This window comes from Numida meleagris, chromosome 4, assembly GCF_002078875.1.
Source record: "Numida meleagris isolate 19003 breed g44 Domestic line chromosome 4, NumMel1.0, whole genome shotgun sequence".
Lineage (NCBI taxonomy): Eukaryota > Metazoa > Chordata > Aves > Galliformes > Numididae > Numida > Numida meleagris.
Genome location: NC_034412.1, coordinates 44,221,767 through 44,239,971, shown reverse-complemented (window position 1 = coordinate 44,239,971; position 18,205 = coordinate 44,221,767). Strand labels below are relative to the sequence as shown.

General features: G+C 45.9%; 1 protein-coding gene and 1 long non-coding RNA gene across 7 annotated transcripts in view; one reads left to right on the top strand and one right to left on the bottom strand.

The window, feature by feature from the left end:
• Positions 1–18,205, bottom strand: part of CXXC4 (CXXC finger protein 4) — an 83,728-nt gene that overhangs the window by 4,186 nt on the left and 61,337 nt on the right. Inside the window, exons 4-5 of the mRNA XM_021393760.1 lie at positions 5,667–5,946; positions 1,918–5,068 (exon numbers count right to left, since the gene is read on the bottom strand). Coding sequence (XP_021249435.1) covers positions 5,671–5,946 — 276 coding nt within the window. The 3' untranslated portion in view covers positions 1,918–5,068; positions 5,667–5,670. The remainder of the gene's footprint in view (positions 1–1,917; positions 5,069–5,666; positions 5,947–18,205) is intronic.
• Positions 1–18,205, top strand: part of LOC110397454 — a 92,449-nt gene that overhangs the window by 66,817 nt on the left and 7,427 nt on the right. For 5 of the 6 annotated variants that reach the window (XR_002437791.1, XR_002437788.1, XR_002437787.1 and 2 more), the window contains one exon: positions 11,858–12,010. The exons of the other annotated variant lie outside the window; for it this stretch is intronic. This is a non-coding gene — a long non-coding RNA (uncharacterized LOC110397454). The remainder of the gene's footprint in view (positions 1–11,857; positions 12,011–18,205) is intronic. 6 annotated transcript variants of the gene reach the window in all.

Below are 18,205 nucleotides of genomic sequence, written 5' to 3'. Positions count from 1 at the left end.
ACCTTTGCCATGCAATAAAAATGAAACTGGCAACAGGCAACCCTGTAGATAATAATGCATTCTAATATATCTACATTATCTGCCCCCATGCTGAATTCATGGCTCTTTTCCATGTCTGGAGATGACAGATAATACCAAAGCTGTTTTATTACAACTTTTGGCTTCCTGCCAAAATTAGAGCATCTAAAAATAGACCCGTAATTATGATCTGCCTCTGAAGTCGCTGTCTGGAACATGAGTCCAGAAGCCGCTGACAGCAGCCAACAGTGGGTGCCCAGACAGCGCAACAGAACAAGTGTGTGAGGATGGTCCCCCCAAGGACTTCCCCATCCTGCAACAATTTGCAGCTCACCAACTTCCTGAGAGATAAAACAGCCCATAAAGAAACTTTCTTTTATGAATTTGTCCATTCTTTTTGTTAGTCTTTATCTAGCCAAAAATATCACCAATATGGGTCACTTCTATTTTTCATCTCTGATAAGCTCTTTCCCACTGGATTGGTGGGAAGGTGACATATTTATTTTTTATGACTCAGAGGTGGAAAGGACTCTCTTTACAGGGCTGGATGGCCAACTCTGTGGCAAAATAGCTGCTATAATTCTGCTTGGGTTTCCTATTATCACTAATGATTTGCTAGGGCGCTTGAAGCATGCAATGCAATCCCTTAAACAGATTTTAAATCTAAACACATTCAAAAAACTGTATATTCACTCAGCATGGCTTACGTTCCTATTTTCTGACACTACAGCCCTAATTCTTTTGGCACTCTGAAGTCTGTCCCTGTCGGCAGTTAGTAATGCCACCATCATCAAGAACTACAGGCCCCAAATGGGAACTTGCACAGCAGTGCCATGAAAGTGGGGAGTGTTAAGCTGCTGTAGGAACCTCGTCTGCATGAGACTGTCTTGCTCTTTTGCTTTCGTTTCCATCATTTGCCATTCATGGAAGTTAATTAATTACATTAATTAACAGAAACTGTGCCAAATGAACTCTGCCGGGTAAGGAAGGACAGCTGAAAGCAACTTTTTCGTTTCCAAAGGGAGTCCAATGCTGGATTGTGGCTATGGCAGTCTGGGGGGAAGGAGGCAAAACAATCTTTCCTCCTTTGCAAGTCAGATTTCTGTTGGCAAATAATTTACACTGACTGGCAAATGGTACCAAAATGGATGCATATTTTTTGTCTATTTGTTGCTGTCATACAAGCTTTCAGACGCTTTATGGAAATCATGTGTATTGGGGTGATTTTTGTCTATGATTTTATAGAATACATAAATGCACATTGATGCTTATCCGTGATGGTCTTATCACGTAGTGCTGCATAATCAACAGACACCTGAAGATCGGATGCTCTGGAAAAAACATAATAGATGAGGCATGATTTTAAACAAGAGTAATTATGCCAGTATAATGCTTCATACAGACTCACTTATTTCCATGTAAATGTGTGGTTTTTGTCTTGAGTTGTGTAACCTTGGATGGTATTATCCTGGAATGAAAGCAACTATATGTCAATTAAATTATGTTCCTATAACAAAGTTATCTGTAGCAGTGCGAAAGGCAAAACTTTCTCAGCAGCCAAGCTGGCACTTGGCTCTGAGGCTGTATCTCCCATCTTTCATGGAGAGGCTGCAGTCTGCCATGCCAATGAATTTGCCACAACCCTGACACTTCAGATGCTCCTGGTTTTATACCCAAATGCCCCTAATCCGTTCCCACTGGATCGTGTTTAAATTACAAGTTCACTGGCACACACCTTCAATGAACTAGGGAGCACTCTTCACGCTCCATTGTCATTTACGTTGAGGGATGACAAAGAAAAAGAAAGTGGAAGGCAGTACAATATACTCAAAGAGCTTCTTTAGGTGAACAATTTGTGGAATATTATAAATCACAGCAGAAGCACAATGCTTTGCTTACCTGTTTTTATGAAGGCTTCCTAGAAAGTGTGGCATGACGGAGAGATCCCGCCCTTTGGAAGTCGATGGGAAGCATTTCAGTGCTGCAACGAGGCCAGGATTTTTCTGTCTGTCGGTCATCCTGATCCCATCCTTCCTCCTCTCTCGCACTCATACTGGAGACAAGGAACTGTACCGCTGTTATTTCAGCTGTCATTTCAAAGGAAGAAGACTGACTTAATTCCCTGTCACCAGGTCAGTTAATTGGTTGGTGGTCATAAAGGATAACAATTTTTATTGTTCAATTTAGTTAGACATACGCTAGAATAAAATAGTTTGAATTTTCTCAGAACATGATCTGTCTCTTGGATAAAGAAGCATAAAAGCTTCTTTCAATGGGACGTCATGGCTTGAGTCACATCTGGAGAAATCCTAGCTCCTGAAGTCACTGAAATAAAACTTCTCTGTGTAGCCAAATGCAAGATCTATTCTATTCTTTGTAAGAATTGTGAGCAATGTTAAGTGCATTTTATCCATGTCAGTTTTTGGAACAGAGGTTAAGCTCCTAGTTAGAGATTGTTAAAACAGGGCCAGGGAAAAATGAGAAATAGATAATGCTAATTGGTTGTGGCCAAGAACAAAAGCTGTGTTTAGGATCTACCATTTCTTCAGGATGCTGCAGAACCTTATAGCTTCAGCAGATTCTGTAACCACCATATACCAAAAATGCATGTTCTGGCATCTTAATAAACATTTCCTGGGGAAATATCCAACCTGTTTACAGAAATTGAGCAGATGGAGAGTTTGCCCATACTGGCGCGGGATACCAACCTCAACAGCAGTTGCCTGTTTTGTCTTATGACTACACCCAAACCTCCTGAAGTTCATCACCTGGCACTCTGGAAGGCAGAGCAGTTCTGTAGCACCAGTCTGCTGGTCACCTGACTATGGGGGTATGCATGTGCTGACTAATGGACCCAAAAGAGGCAAAGAGGTGGAACAGAAGGCCATGGAAGGGAATGCTTTTTTGCTTTCAGAAGTTTTCAGAAACTGTAATTACTGGCAGAGGCTCAGAAAATGCATGACCAGCCAAGGGATGCAATGATTCTGCAGATTCTGCACTTTTCCAAAGTGTCTTTTTGTCAAAAGTTTTTCTTCAGCAACTTCAAGAGATTCATTTTTTTACAGTTGGTGGAGCTGATGGGATAAAGCATATCCAGCTTTCCCTTGTTGAGGGCCAGCATTTTCCACGGTGAAGACACTGAAGTGGTATCAGCATAATATGTTTTTTTGTTTGGTTGGCTGGTTTTTATGAACTATCCAACCTTTTCAGGTTGGATATTAGGAAAAATTTCTTCTCCAGAAGAGTGGTCAGGTGCTGGAACAGGCTGCCCAGGGAGGTAGTGGAGTCACAGTCCCTGGAGGTGTTCAAGAAATGTGTAGGTGTGGTATTTAGGGACATGGTTTAGTGGGGAAATATTGATGTTAGGTGAATGGTTGGACTGGATGATCTTGGAGGTCTCTTCCAATCTTAATGATTCTATGATTTTATTCAATCAGCAAAACTAACCTCATCCAGCTCCGGTATAAGACACACTTATTCCAGTTTAAGACATCTTCTGAGGGTTAATGTATGTTGTCTGGAAATAGGTTTAATTTTATGGATAAGAGCCATTGGAAATGAGGCATGAACTCTCCAGGTGCTATGCCTGTGTTAGAAACCGCAGCCATCCACAGACCAGTGTCTGGCATGGACTAGATTCTAGACTGAAGAAGCCTGGCTCCATCCCTCTGTCCCTGCCCCATCCGAACTGTTACCATGCAAGCAGGAGCCCGAGCTTGTCCATCCTGTTACTTGATGAAGCCCTTCGGAAAGTGCTGCATTTGAACATGCTCTGTTAGACCTGGCTTACTCAGCTCCCTCTCTAAGTTGCTGGTGTGTGTCTGCACCTTCAGTAAGTCAAAGCAACTCAAACAGCGCTGCTCCTGTTCAGCCCAGCTGAACTGATCCACCTTTTCTCATCTGGTCCTTTAACCAGCCCCTTTCTTCTTCCAACTTCTTTTCTCATCCACATTTGCCAGTCTAGTATTTTGAATTTTTATGCAGTCTGCTTTCATTTACTGTTAAAAATGCATCTCTAGTATCAGGCACATCATTTTTAAGCCTCCATCGTGCCAAGAGAGTTAGCAAAACATCAGTTTTTCACTTCAGTTCCCAGCCCATATGTTTTCAAGTAGCACCAGGGAAACATTTTTTAAAGGACAGACTCCAGAGATGTCTTCTAATATCATCAGCAATGATAATCAAAAGCTGCTTCTGTAGAAGCCTGCGGGATTATCAGTCTCTCAAAAGGAAATTCAGCAGCTTTTCTTGCAGTAACATTTATTCTCCACTCTTCCACCTCTAGCTATCATTCACCTCGAGGTGGTGACACCCGGGACAACTCCATTTCCATATGCGCTACCCACTTAGATGTCAGGAGGGACCCCTAATCTGGGGCCACAGCCCCTCCTGACTTTTCAAGGGAAATGTAACTCAAATGCTAATAGCAGCTCATCATAGTTGATTCGAGTTATGCCTCATTTGCAGTTGCAAGACACACCTCAGAGGAAGTATTTTTTTTTCTTCTCAAATTTAGACATAATTTCAGCTATTCATGACATCAGTGCTGGGTCTGAGACTCCACCACAAAGGAACACATTCCATTTTTCAAGCTGTTTTGACTAACTCTGCTCAGGCCCAGAGCTAATGCAGCATGCTCCTGCCCTGTGCCTGACGGTGTGCTGGATGTTTAGGAATATTCACCTAGTAAACCTCCTTCCCACACATCTTCCTGCTGGTGACATCTTTGACAAGGAGGGTAACATCAGCAGAGCACAGAGGGGCAGGCATGACAGGGAAGTTGATCTCCTGAAAAAAATTCATCCAAACATTTTCCAGGATTGCTTTATCACCAGCAATCTCATTGTTTGCCGTTCTTCCATTCTTCAGACATCTTCAGGCTTTCCAGCCCCGCTGGGAGCAGCTAAGCATCACCTTGGCTGAGGGGCAAATGGAACTGCAGAGCCCAGCAGTGCCTCACTGGTGCCTGCCACAGGATGTTGGGTCCTTGCCTTGTGCCTGCCTCTTCTCAGGTGAGCTCCTGAGCAAAACTTATTGGCCATGGGAAATCCTGTAAGGATGAGAGTATGACAAAAAGAGCAATAAGTGACCTCTGTAAGGCCTGCTGGCTCCCTCCTTTCTTTGAGTGACTGGGAGACCATCCTGCAGTTGTCTTTAGCACACTAAAGAGAGCACGGGCAATGCCTGGGGCTGTTGCTGGTTAAGGCAGGAGAGCAGGATCTGATCACAGCCCTGGACTGGGCACACGTGTGGAACTGGAAACAGGAGAAATTGAAATGGAAATGTGGTGCCCTGGCAATAAATTTCCCAGCAGCCTAATTTTCCCAGCGATGACACCCTGGGCAGAGCCTGTGTGGCCCAGAAAGGAGAGGGTTTTAAATTTTCTAAAATTCCCTAATCCGCTTTATCAGCCGCCTCTCCCAAAACTGCTGCTGCTCCCTGAGAGATTTAAAGCCACTGTGGCTCCTCCAAGGCCTTTTCCTGATTATGATGTTTATTCTCATCCAGTCAAGACAGAGCAACATTAGCATGTGATTTACTGTGCACGGCCAATCGCAGATACCAGCACTCAACATCTGAAATTCAAGCAGCAGCTTCTCGCAGTAAACTGGTCAGGATCAATCTGGAGATAAGAAGGACGCCCCTACCTCTTTAGAAGGCAGTAAGGGTTCGTATTCGAGGTCTGTCAGTCTTATCCTGCTGAGCACAATGCTCTGCATCGCTCCCAAGAATCGGCACGGGCAATGACAGCCATGCAGTATAAGTACGTGCCCTGGTGCTGGCTTTAATTCCTTTCTTTTGTTTAGATTTTTTTTTTTTTTTTGCTTGCAACCATCCTCTTCTCCTCTCAGGTTTCAAGTCTTTGTATATATCTGTCAAGCAGGTGGTGCATTCAGGACAGGTTTTCATGCCAAGGCATTCTTTTACCTAATGAAAACAAGTGAATAAAACATAAGAGAAGTTCCTTTAAATTAAAAATAGAGAAACAAAACTGAAGAAAGCCAATACCTGAAGGAGAACATTTATTTTCCCAGAAAAATGCCTGCTGAATGGATGAATCTCTATTTATTTTTCTAATTCAGGAATATGCTTAAAATTATGCCCTAATTAAATAAGGAGAAAGGACCACGCATGGCAGCAGAGAAATACATGCATGCATGAAGAGACAAGAAAATCCAGGTAAACTTCTGATAGCAAGACACATCCATGCAGAGTAGTGGCTTTCCAAAACTAAAATTTTCTCCCAAGGGCCCCCAGTTTGTATTATTAATGCCATTTTTCTTAGCCTGCATTTTCATTTCCATCTGAGTGGGAGAGAAAACAAAGGCAAAAACTTCAGGAAGTTGGAAAGGACCGAGCCATCTCTAAGCCATGAGCATCGGGTGCTGTCAAGCAGCCTCCAAGGGTCAGCATGAGCGGTACTCCTGGTGCAGCCCCGTGTCCTGGGGCTCGGAGCCGAGGTGCAGCCAAGCCAGGGCCTCTGGTTCCATTTCACAGCAGCTATGGTGATTTAAGCCCTGGTGATGCTGCCTGCTAGGAGCTGATGTACGCCTGTGCCGAAGACTTGTGGGAGTGGGGCCATGAGCATCACTTCAGTTGTTCCTTCTGCAGGCTGTGCAGATCCTCTGATGCCATATCCTAAAAATCTGTTGCTGACTGGCTGTTCCTCTTCTCTGTTTAACGTGAATATCCTGTAATTGGAGTGTTGAGATGCTCACTGCCATCCCCAAGGAGGAGGATACGAAGGAGGATCCAGAAGAAATCCATCTTTGCCATAATGAATGTGTGCAGTTCAGGCCAGATTGGGCTGTTCAGATGTTTTATTCCTCCTTTTCATCTCCTTTGTGGAGACTGAGGTGATACCAGAACATAGAGACCCGCTTTTATGGCGTCAGACCCATCAAAGATGTGCCAAGTGCACTATGCGGGTAGGCTTTTTGATGCCTCTCCAAAATTTCTTGCGTACCTTGTTGTATGGGAGCCTGGGGACTGCTTTGGATGGCTCTGAGAGGGACACAAAGAACCCATAAGCAGTGCTGTGATGCTGCTAACTCCTTTTTCAAGCTGTTTTTAGAGCACTGGACAGTAATTGCCACTGACTGTACTCCATACAGCCTCTGGCATTTCCCTGCTGTTTGAAGATCTATAGATGAGATCTGTGGTACCCAAAGGCCCTGGGCTTTTTTTGCCCCCAAGCTGCTGCTAGTGATGGTTAGGATCCCTAAAGGAGCAATAGAGAACAGAAAAAGCCGTCTATGCTAGCTGCTGGAAGAGAGAGGGCCAGGTCTTCCCATCACAGTGCACCCATCCCACTTCATCCCTTCAGGTATCATCCTGGTATTGATGCTCCCACAGTGCTCCTCAGTTTCTGGGTGGATGCCCAACTGCCCTGTTTATTCACCTTGTTAATTGTCCCAGTGGATGGAAATCAGAGTTTTGCCACCTTCCTGCCTTCCCCTTAATCTAAAAAGGTACCTGTAGGTACGGTATCCGCAAGGCAGGCTTCCCACTCCTCCTGTGGAGAATGCCATCTACTCACTGACGAGCAACGGGAGATTTTAATGTTGTTTTGTTCCCTTCCCTAGAAAGATCTGAAAGTGAATACATCACACATCTGTCCCACTGCTAAAGCTATCGATCAAACGCGTAAAGATTGGACGCTCGCAGAGATCTGGAGAGCTCGGCATCTGTTTTCTAGGATCACACTTCCTTTCTTCTCAAATGTGAGATTTGCAATTCTTATCTGGAAACCCATTTTAGTATCTAATATTACTGGAGTCAAGATTAACACTTGGTATAACAGTTAGTATTGACCTCTTCCCTGTAGTTGTTCTGATCAGGCCTTTAAAAATTGGTTAACATCCTCTCATCGCTGGCTATATGGGATTTCCTGCATCTATTTAAATAAATCTGACTTCTATGTACAAAGAGAAAGCTCCAGAGTAGTTGGAGAGATATTCCAGACCTACTTGAAAAAAATACAGGAGTCATTTGTAGTCTGAAATGCAAGTTAAAATCAGAATATATATACATATTTTTTAATACACAGCTAAATAAGATTTCCTGCAGACTTGAACAAACTATTCCTAAATGCACATTTCAGTAGAGAACAGGCAGACTGGCTGGCCTAACTCTTAGGCAGTCTGGAGTATTTTACATCTTCTATTCATCTACTCACTTTTTCACAACGTTGACCAGAAAATCTTAGAATTCATGCACTGGGATCCAAGAATAGCTTAGGAAGGAGTACCAGGTAAAAAAGTACTCCCCTGGAAAGCAAGATTTAAAAAATAAATATATCCCATAAAAGTGATTCTCTGTAATGCTCCAGAACATATTAAGCTAGCAGTGTCTAGGTTAAAAATATACCACCGAAAGAAACCCTCCTTTGCAACTTTGACCAGGACTACTTGTCTTTACACATTTACCTGATGCTGGTAACCAATGTGAAGCATGACCCCAGCCTGCCTGAAATTCTAATAACAGCCTGGGAGATCAGCTGACAAAATAACAAAGGGCTGGAGAGCAGCGTGGGGCCTTCTCACGTTTCCCTTGTGCCTTGCTATACGTCCCCACTCTTCCTGCTTTGCATCCAAGCTGCCTGCAGGAATGGGTCATACGTAAGCAGCGCTGGGTCAGACCGTCTTATGTGTCATTATGTCCCAGTGCCAGCGGGCAGGACCTGCTGGATGAATGGTGAGCCCCCAGCAAACACACTGCCTATTCCAAAGTATTTCAGTCCATTTCGGGGAGCCAAGAGAATACTGATTTCTGATTGTGCTTACCTCTTAGAGAGGATCATGCAATTCTCGGTGGCAGCTTTCCATTTCAGTGGCCACTGAAAGAAATCTGTTTGGGGAATTGCCTTGCCTTATTTGTGCAAAAATCCTTTTATGCCATTAAGACGCTTTGCAAAAGGAAACAAGATCCAAGGGCTTGTCGAGGCACGGTCTGCACTACCCAGTAGAGTTAAGTCTCATTAAAATGGACCTCGTCTCCTCGCTGCTCCTGCACATCCTGTCACTTTATCACAGATCATCTGACATCTCTAAAATGGAAAGCATGACGTAAAGCAGGAAAAGGAGCTTGAGATTAAAAAGAAAAAATAACAAAGACTTTAGAGAAATGGCTTTAAGGGAAATATGCCTGTATACAAACTTGTCAAGCCTTTGCCATGCCTTTGTCCCCACAGTGGGGAACAAGGAGCACTTAGGGCCACATGCAGCTTTTCGCCCTCACCCAGGCTTTTCCGAGCACAGGGGACAGCTCGAGCAGTGCCTGCACATGTAGCGCCTGTAGGGAAGCTCTTCCTGTATAACCCTGCGAGGGCCCTACCTCCCTTCTCCCATGCAGCACAAAAAGTGCCAAAACAGCCCAGAGGGGTTCATAGAATCATAGGATCACAGAATATCCTGAATTGGAAGGGACCCAAAAGGACTGAGACCAGCTCCCAGCCCAATGCAGGACCACCCAGAAATTCAAGCCCTGTGTCTGAGAGCACTGTCCAAATGCTCCTTGAACTCTGGCAGCTTGGGGCCATGCCCACTGCCCTGGGGAGCCTGTTCCATGCCCACCACCCTCTGGTGAAGAACCTTATCCTAATATTACAGCTCGTGGGGTCTCCCAACCCTCCTGCAAGACCCTGTGCTGATGGTAGTGCTAGTGAGGCTTTCCCTGCTGACACGCATGGACAGAGACCCTCCTGGCACGCTTCATCCACACACCCCAAGGAGTATTCAACACGGGGACATTTGAGGCTTCCAGTGCCAACAGCAGCAGGCCTAAATGTTAGCTTGCCCTTGAATTTAGTGTAACAGACTTGGAAGGACCAGATGTCCCACTGAGACTTCAGTGAATGAGCACCAGCACGGAGGCAGCTTGCACACAGGAGGTTTTGGGGTGGCAACCCCAGAGTCGGATGCCCTGGGAAGTCAGCGGGATCCTGTAAGGCGGGTGAGGACCGTGACAGAAGGCAATGAGCAGAGAATTACCGCAGGGTGGAGAGGAGGTGGAGAAGGCCCTGGAGGAGGGAAGTGGAGGCCATCGGTACATGGGGTGCTCGCGTGGCCCCACTGAGGACCACGACAGAGGTGCCCCCGGGAAGCTTTCAGTAGGAGATGTAAATTCTCCTGTTGGTTCCTGTGTGATGGCAGGGAACTCTTTTATTGCTTCTTAAGCTGCATTTTCCACGGTCAGTTTTCCTAGGAGACTGCTTCTGTATGCATTTCCCCGTCGCCTGGACAAGAAGACCAAGACAAATTTGAAGCCAGACTGTTACAATAGCTGTGCACATCACGCCCCGTTTGGGAGTGGTGGGAGGATAATGGCCCAAGGAGGGATGGGAAGAGAGACTGACATGGTGGAGGAGAGCATCCCGTGCTGGTGGGGAGGTCAGCAGGTTGCTGACAAAGACTTGCAGGGACAAGCGGGCACACGGGGCAATGGAGGCAGTGGCTGGAAAAGAGGCTGTGGGACAAGCACCTTGGTAAATGTTTATACATGCATATATTGTATGTTCAGTAGTCTTTTTCACCAGTAATGCAGTTCTCGGGCAGGAAATCTCTCCCATTAACAGTGCAGTGCGCTGCTGCATCCACCAGTGAAGCATCAAACTGGGGAGCCGAGGTGGATCTCAGAGAGAAAAAATACCTGTAGTCAGAGGGTGAGCGTTGAACTAACAAAACCCGCAGCCAAAACCTCACGGGGAAGTGTTGGGTTTGCTGCCTTTCCTGCAGAGTACAGGTGAGATCAGTTAACGAGTGAAAATGCCTAATGAGTCATTAGAGGAAAAACAGATTGCAAGGAGGGATGCTGTCCCTGTGATGCCAGTGCTTTAAATTCCCAGCTGCAAACACCAGGTTTGTGAATGAGTCTGCTGCTGGCAGGGGCTCTGGAGGAAAAGCCCAGCTAATATCCAGGGAAACAGCATGGCACAAAGCTCTCTGGGGAAACTGTATGGCACAAAGCTCCCCGAGCACTTGGGCTGGAGGCCATGTGTCCATTAGAGGAAATCAGAAAGTCAAAGCGGACGCTGTATAATTTCCCTGTACTTGCATTAACCATATTCCCAACACTCCCAGCATGGCTCACTTTAGTAGAATAAAGCACTTTATTTCACCCTAGCACAGCTAAGTGTTCTCATCAGATGGAGTACTGCAGTGGCTGGAATTCACTTTTCCAATAAGGAGGTGGTGCATCTTGCTGAGGCTTTGGTCTGTAGCTCCTGGAACATTCTGATTATTTTTAAGAGGCCATAACTTCCTGATGAACACTCCCCTCTCAGTCGCAGAGGAACATTTAATTAGTAAAAAAAACAAAAACCTTTTCATTTCTACTTTTTGGCCACTTGCTTGGGAAAATATTTTGCCTAAATTGCGATCTGGCGATCCATTTGTTTTACTGCATGGCAAATTGTTTCTTCCTAGGCAGCAGAACTGTTTTCCTTGTGATGTTGTATTGCATGAACTCTTTGGAGCCCCTGCTTTCAAGAGAGCTGGCAAAGCACGGGCTCTGCCTTCTGAACCTGGAGCAGCTCTCTGCAGGGTGGGCCAGCAGGGCTGAACCAGGCTCTTCCCAGAGATGCTGCTGTGTGGGTCAAGAGGTGCTGGGTAGGACAAGAGGCAGCAGATGCAAGCTGGCATGCAGGAAATTAAGGTCAGGTATCAAATAAATAAATTTTCATGAGAAAGGCAGTGAAAAAATGGGAGCGGGAGCCAACGGAGGCAGTGGACATCATCCTTGGCAATTCTCAAGCCCTGCCTGGACAAGGCTCTGTGCAGCTTGGTTTTGTTGGGCACTGGACTTGCCTGGTGTGACCTCAAGGTCCCTCCCAACCCAGATTGCTCTGTGAGTCTACGGTCAGCACGGGGAACAAGGGGAGTGGAACGGCAGCGTTGGCAATTTGGCGAGCTCTCCACATTCACTTTGTGCCAGAACCAGCCGAGACCAAGTGGGATCCTCAGACCATGGACAACCACTGCTCACCCACCAGGTAAGAACATCCTTTCTCTGCATTTCGAGACTTGGGACAGGATGAGATGGCTTTCCCTGCCCCTGACCTCCAGCACTCAGCACATGTGGGTACTCTGGCATGCCCTATGGAGCCATGTTTGATGGCGTTCAGCATTCACTGGCCAGAAAGCCCTGAGTGAGCCAAAGTGTGCTTGTGGGTCTGCTGAGGTCTGCCTGGATGGGGAGGGCTGAGAGTACAATTAATACAGCAGTTCATTTCACTATCAGAAATTTCTACTCGCCTTTTAGCCTTTGAAGTCCTTTTCACATACTGGGCTTTTCTTTTGTGCCTGTAAAAGCATCAAAACCGTATACGGAAGCTGGCTGGTGTCGTAACACAATTCCACTGATAAGCAAGGCCACCTTAAGCCCTGCTGAAACTTAAATGCCAGGCTGCTACTGTGGCGTGTTTACTCTCACTTTTAGCTGCATTGTGCTGTTTGGCTTCCTAAATCTCAGCAGGGAAAGGACAGCTTAGCTCCCTTGAAGGCTGAGCGGCTCTGAAATGATGGCTGTTGCTGTGGGGGAAGGGGCTGCGCTCGGTGCAACATGATTTGTAGGACCCTCTATAAATCATTTACCAGCATGCCTTCACGGCAAGCCACAGGCTTGCAATTTGCAGCGCTTTAAGGAATGGAAGCAATAACAACACGGAAAGGACAGGATAAAAAAAAAAAAACAACGAATGAAGAGATAGACACCTCGAAAATCCTCACCTACCAAACCGACAGCCTTGATTTAAGTCGGAAAGACGATCCCTGACAGCATTTTAATGGGCAAGTGCCTCCTGTGCGGCCACACAGATTGCTGCATGGGGAGGAGGCTTGGCCAGCTGCAGGGAGCACCGCAACTGCCATCCCTGCGTCTCCCACTCAAAGCCCGTCATAAATCACCCTGCATGTTCACTGAGCAAGGGTTTGAGCCTGCAAACCTGATTGGAAGGACAAGGGGTTGGGAAGGGGAGGGCAACACCGTGTGCTGCTGCCACCGGTGTGCGGTCGCGGACAACACCACAGCAGCCGCTGGGGACCTGGGCGTTAATTCCTACTGCTGGAGCTGCCTCCTGGCACCATTCCTATGCCAAATGGAAGTGCTGACAGGGGTTTCTAAGTGATAATTAATGTCAGTCAGTATTATTGTGAATAGAAGCCCTGTCTCAAAAAATACTTCTCTGTCTGAGGATGGATTTGGTGCGACGGCTCACCTCCTCCCACTGCCAGGTGCAGCGCTTGGTGCCCTGCAGCACGGTGATTAAGAAATGAGCACTCGGCAATATCAGTAAATATTGCATTAGATGGATGAAGAACTGATTTCATGAGGTGTTTCTGAGTGGGACTCAAACAGAGATATTTCTAGGAGTGACCGGGACAGTGAAAGCACTTTCCATCTGGGTCTACTGATGAAATCTTAAACTTCACCAATGTGCCGATGGGGTGGGTCAAAAAGGGGCTCCCGTAGGGACGGGGCCAGGAGTACCAACCACCCTCATGGAGACAAGGGCTTCCTTTTTTTCCCATTTCATTGCCTGAAGGAACAAATATGGATGGGGAAGATAGGCTTGCCCAAGAAAATCGCACCTAAGTACCAGCAGGTGTAAAGGCTGAAGGCAGCAGGACAGCCCTGTAGTAACTGCACAGGGACAAGCATATGAACTTGGGTTGCCAGAGGGAAGCCACACTAAAAAGAGGTGAAATAATTCCTGTATACAAGGAGGGGAATGCAGGTAGATTCCAGCACAGACTTTTTAGGCTGCCTGCAGTCTAGATGAGGCCAGTTCCTGACAATGCGCTCAGCTCCAGGTTCATCTTTTTTAATAAGGGTGTAACAAAATTGGTGACTGCACAGAAAAAAGCCGCAGCAAGTGCCACAAAAATGATTTAAGAGCTGAAGAAAGTGCTTTAGAGTGAGAAACATAAAGAGCGCAATCTGTTTAGCTTATCAAAAAGACGACCGAGAGGTGGCTTGATTACAATGTACCATTACCTTCACGGAAAGGAAACAGAGGGAACTGTGAAGCTCTTTAATGTGGTAGATAACAAGAATCATTAGCTGGGAGCTCGAGACAGACAAATCCGAGGTGGTAGGAAAAGATTTTTAAGAAGATGGGGGAAAAGCTGCAAAAAAACCTATAGCTGGAGGTAATGAATTCTCCGCCTCTGGACTATAGAAGTCGCATTTTGTCAAACACGTCATTGCCATCGCCCTCATTTTCATGAAAGCCATCCTTTAGCATTCCTAATGGCTGAGAAGACACGTGGCAGTGAAGGGAAGGGAAAAACAGATGAGCCCAGAAGTTCTTCCCCGGAATATTTTGAAACACTCAATAATTACAGCAGATTTTCAATAATTTAAGAAAGTAGTTTGCACAAAACCTCTGATCCATACTCTTGAAAGTAAACTTCTACAAGACACGAACGTCTTCCTTCCTGCTCCTTGGAGAAAAGCTGGCAGAAGCACACTGGTGTTTATCAGACTTTTCCAGAGCTGCAGCTGTTGGTGGCAGGCACCGAGAGGTGGAAATGCCCAAGGAAGGCACTCGAGGGCAGCAGGCAGTGACAGCAGGCGTCCAGCCAAGAGCAGCTGAGCTACGAGCGCGGTGACAGCTACTTTAATCACCACCTGCACAGATCTTAGCACGGTAGAGGCTCCAGGGAACGTTTTCTTTTGCATTCATACCGACATTGATACTACAAGTTTGGCCTTCTATGTCCAGTTCCATGAAGCCAGGAAACAGAAAATGATCCTGCTTGTGGGATACGGGTTTCTCTTTTCAAAAGTGGATGCCCATGGCTCAATAGGAATTCAACTATGTAAGCATTGAAATAATACCTGGAGATTGTTCATAGGAATCAACATTCAGTGGATTAAATAAGAGCTATAGGTGATGGCTTACACTGACTTCCATTAGAGTGCTTATCTACACTAATGATGCTAGAGACTGAAGATGTTGCCTAACTTGCCATAGCTGTGCTTGATCTCCATGTCCCAGAGAAGTAAAGAAAGCAATAAAAGCTGATACTGGTCTGGAACTGTGGTGTGCCCCTGGTGGCAATGCACAGGGAACAAGTGAAATGGAGTTGAGAGCCGCTTGCCACTCCGCCACAGCAACTTCTATAGGCGAGCTCAGGTTTTGCACCATTTTCAGAGCGATTATGGAATTTATTCCAAAGGTGTAGCAGGAGCCACAGAGCTCTGAGTGGGAAAACAGGGGAGAGTCAAATTATAACATAAACAGCCAGGGAGGAGACTGAGAGCAATGCTGGATTAACAAACATGCACAGGAATGCCCTGGCTGGGGTCTGTGGCGAGGATGAGCGTTTGAGACTGAGGCGCTTGGACTTGCTACTCAGATTCCTGCAGCCAGCCCAAGCTGCTGACATCACTACGGATTGGCTGTGCCCATGCTAATTTAAATTGATTTCTCACTGCAGCATGAAGCCCTCCCTCCTCCCTCCCTGCAAGAGGAGGCACCGTAGCAGAAGTCACCTTTATAAGCCGGGAAAGTGCCTCAAATTTGCAAGCAACATCATTTGCTCAGCTATCTGCGTTCCCCATCAATAATGAAACTAAAAACGCAGCTTAATAGGCAGCAAGGCTACAGCAGCTGGTGGAGCTGCACAAATCCGGCACTCTTGCTGCTGAGTTTATTGGACATTTTATAGTCCTGGGAACTAAAGATAATGGATCCCATTCCCATATGCCGCATCAACACGAGCTGGGACTCCGTCGTGCCATTGATCTATGAGGCAGCAGTGAATAAGACCCAGACACAAATACTAAAATGAATCAATCCTAAGCTGTTAAAGAGACACCACGAAGCACTTTCCAGTTTTCTGTTCCTGCTTTCTAATCTCCATCTTGTGAAATACTCTCCCACGGGCTCTGAAATACAACAGTTTGCGGCAGACTTTCGGATCGGGTTAAGAGGAATTGCCTCTGTGGACTGGAGAACAGAGCTGAAATTTAGTGTCCATCGCCCTTAGCAGCACTTGGGAGCTCCACCCACCCCTTATGCAGCCAAAGCCTTTTTGGGGATCCTTCTGTTTTAACAAGTGCTGTGTGATTGTGCTTATACAGGTTCCCAATGCAATATCCTCTCCAGGGTTCACAAAGTTATTCTCCTCGAGTGAGTGGAAAACAAACCTTGATTTATTTCCAAGGGCAGAAAACTGTAAATAGCTACAGGCCAGAGAATAACTTCTACAGGCTGTAGTCTAAACCTGACCAACAGTGAGTATTTCTCAGGTGCTCACACTACTTTAGAAACTATGACCTCTTCTGGTTTTAGTAGATGAAGATACTGTGGTTGCCGCAGTCTCAAATCAATTTATATCAAATCTACACCTGGTGTGTTCTATTTTAGCCATTTAAAATACATCATACTCTATACTAACAAGTCATTTTAAAGCTAGCACGCGAGGAAAAGAAAATCCTTAAAAATAGCAGCCACAAGGCTGGCACCTATGATCACAAAACAAAGACAAGAGAAAAAATGCCATGAAATAAAATCAAAGCAAGCAGAGGCTGCCTAGCCGCATCCACAAAATGAAAGTTTCACCAAGACATTATGGGATAAAATAGTTTGGAGTCACTCCTCAAATTATGGAAGGCAAAGACAATCAGCTCGCTCATCCTGATTACGGATTCCAGGTGGATCTGATGACAGCCTCAGGCACTTTCACAGCTCCGCATACCCAAAATCTCTGCAAAACCTCATCAAGTGGTGTTCAGTATTTAACCTTGCAGTGCCCTTACAGCAAGAAATACGTTGCTTGTTTACAGGAGCCCCCCCAGTAAAGTAAGTGCTGTTTGGTAATATCAGCTACATAGCTCAAAAAGCTGGAGGGAGAACTAAAAAAGAGACAAATTCATTCATTACTGATGAAAAATGCCCACTGCTGAATTGCTTTCTCCTATATGTATCTGGGTGGAGGGCCGGATACTGAGTATCTCAGATTCAGGAGGTGCTTTGAGCCTTGGCTTGTTCTGGTCCTTTGGAGAGTGGGACACAACAGCTGCTCAACAGCACACCAAAGTTTTCAACCTGAGGTAGAAGCAATGTCATCCTTCCGAGAAGCATTAAGGGTGCTCATGGTGCTACATGGATTTGTGAGATGAGTTTACTTAGTGGCTGTACGGAAACCAGACCTAGCCTGCAGGAGCAAAGCTGAAAAAGCCCACCCACCCACAGAGATTCGCTGGGCGCAGGGAAGACCTCAAGCTGTGCGTGATCCATTATTCACATGGCAGATATTTTGTCAGTGCTTGTAAAAAAAAATACATTCCAGTTTTCAATGCTAAAGAAAGACAAAGAGGAAAAAAGTCCTTCGGGATGCTCCTTGGTGGGGATACTTGCGTGTTTGAACTGTCAACTCAGAAGAATGCAAACAAAAACAAATGTAGGTGCAAGGGGAATCAACCAAACGTTATTTGCGGTAAAACTCCATTGCTCCCCTAAGGAAGTCATCTGAAGACTCCAGTATAAGATGGTGATTGGGTGACAGTGTTCAAGAGAAGTTAGCAGACTTCTAATTGAAGTTTCTAATAGGGCCAAGACTGGGATGGACATACGCAGCGTGTCAGAAAATAAAAAGCTTCATTCAGCCCAGATGTGAGGTCTGCTCTGGATCCTACAAACCAAACATATGTCAGAGATTTGAGAGGGGTGCAGGGAGCTGTTCTCCTGCTGGGTGTTCCCTTGCCCCACGAAAGCCCCTCCAGCCCCTCCTGGCAGCTGGCACGAGGCCACATGTGTAAGTCCACACCAGAACCTATACTGAGCTGTGCGAGCCATTAATTCAACCCAGGGCGTAATTGAACGGCGTCTCCTTTAACAGCCACCAGCAGGAAAATAAATAAGACATCCCAACGGAGGAGGAGAGAGTAATTTCACGTTTACGCTTCCAAGGGAAAAGGGAATTTGAAGCAAACAAAACATTTCTTTTTCCCCGCAGAAACTCTGCTGCCCGTCAAAGCAGGATCGGAGTGACACCGAGAGCTCTGTGCAAAATTCTTCTGTTTGCTTCTGCATTTGATTAGCTGCTTGTGTCGGGTGTTTTAATTTCCTGCAGTTGAAGCACGTTGCTGTCATGGTGATAGATGCTCGAGAAAGGAGAAAAATAAATAAATAAAAGTTCAGAGCACTTTTGACCAAGTCGGCACTAATTAGCGTGTA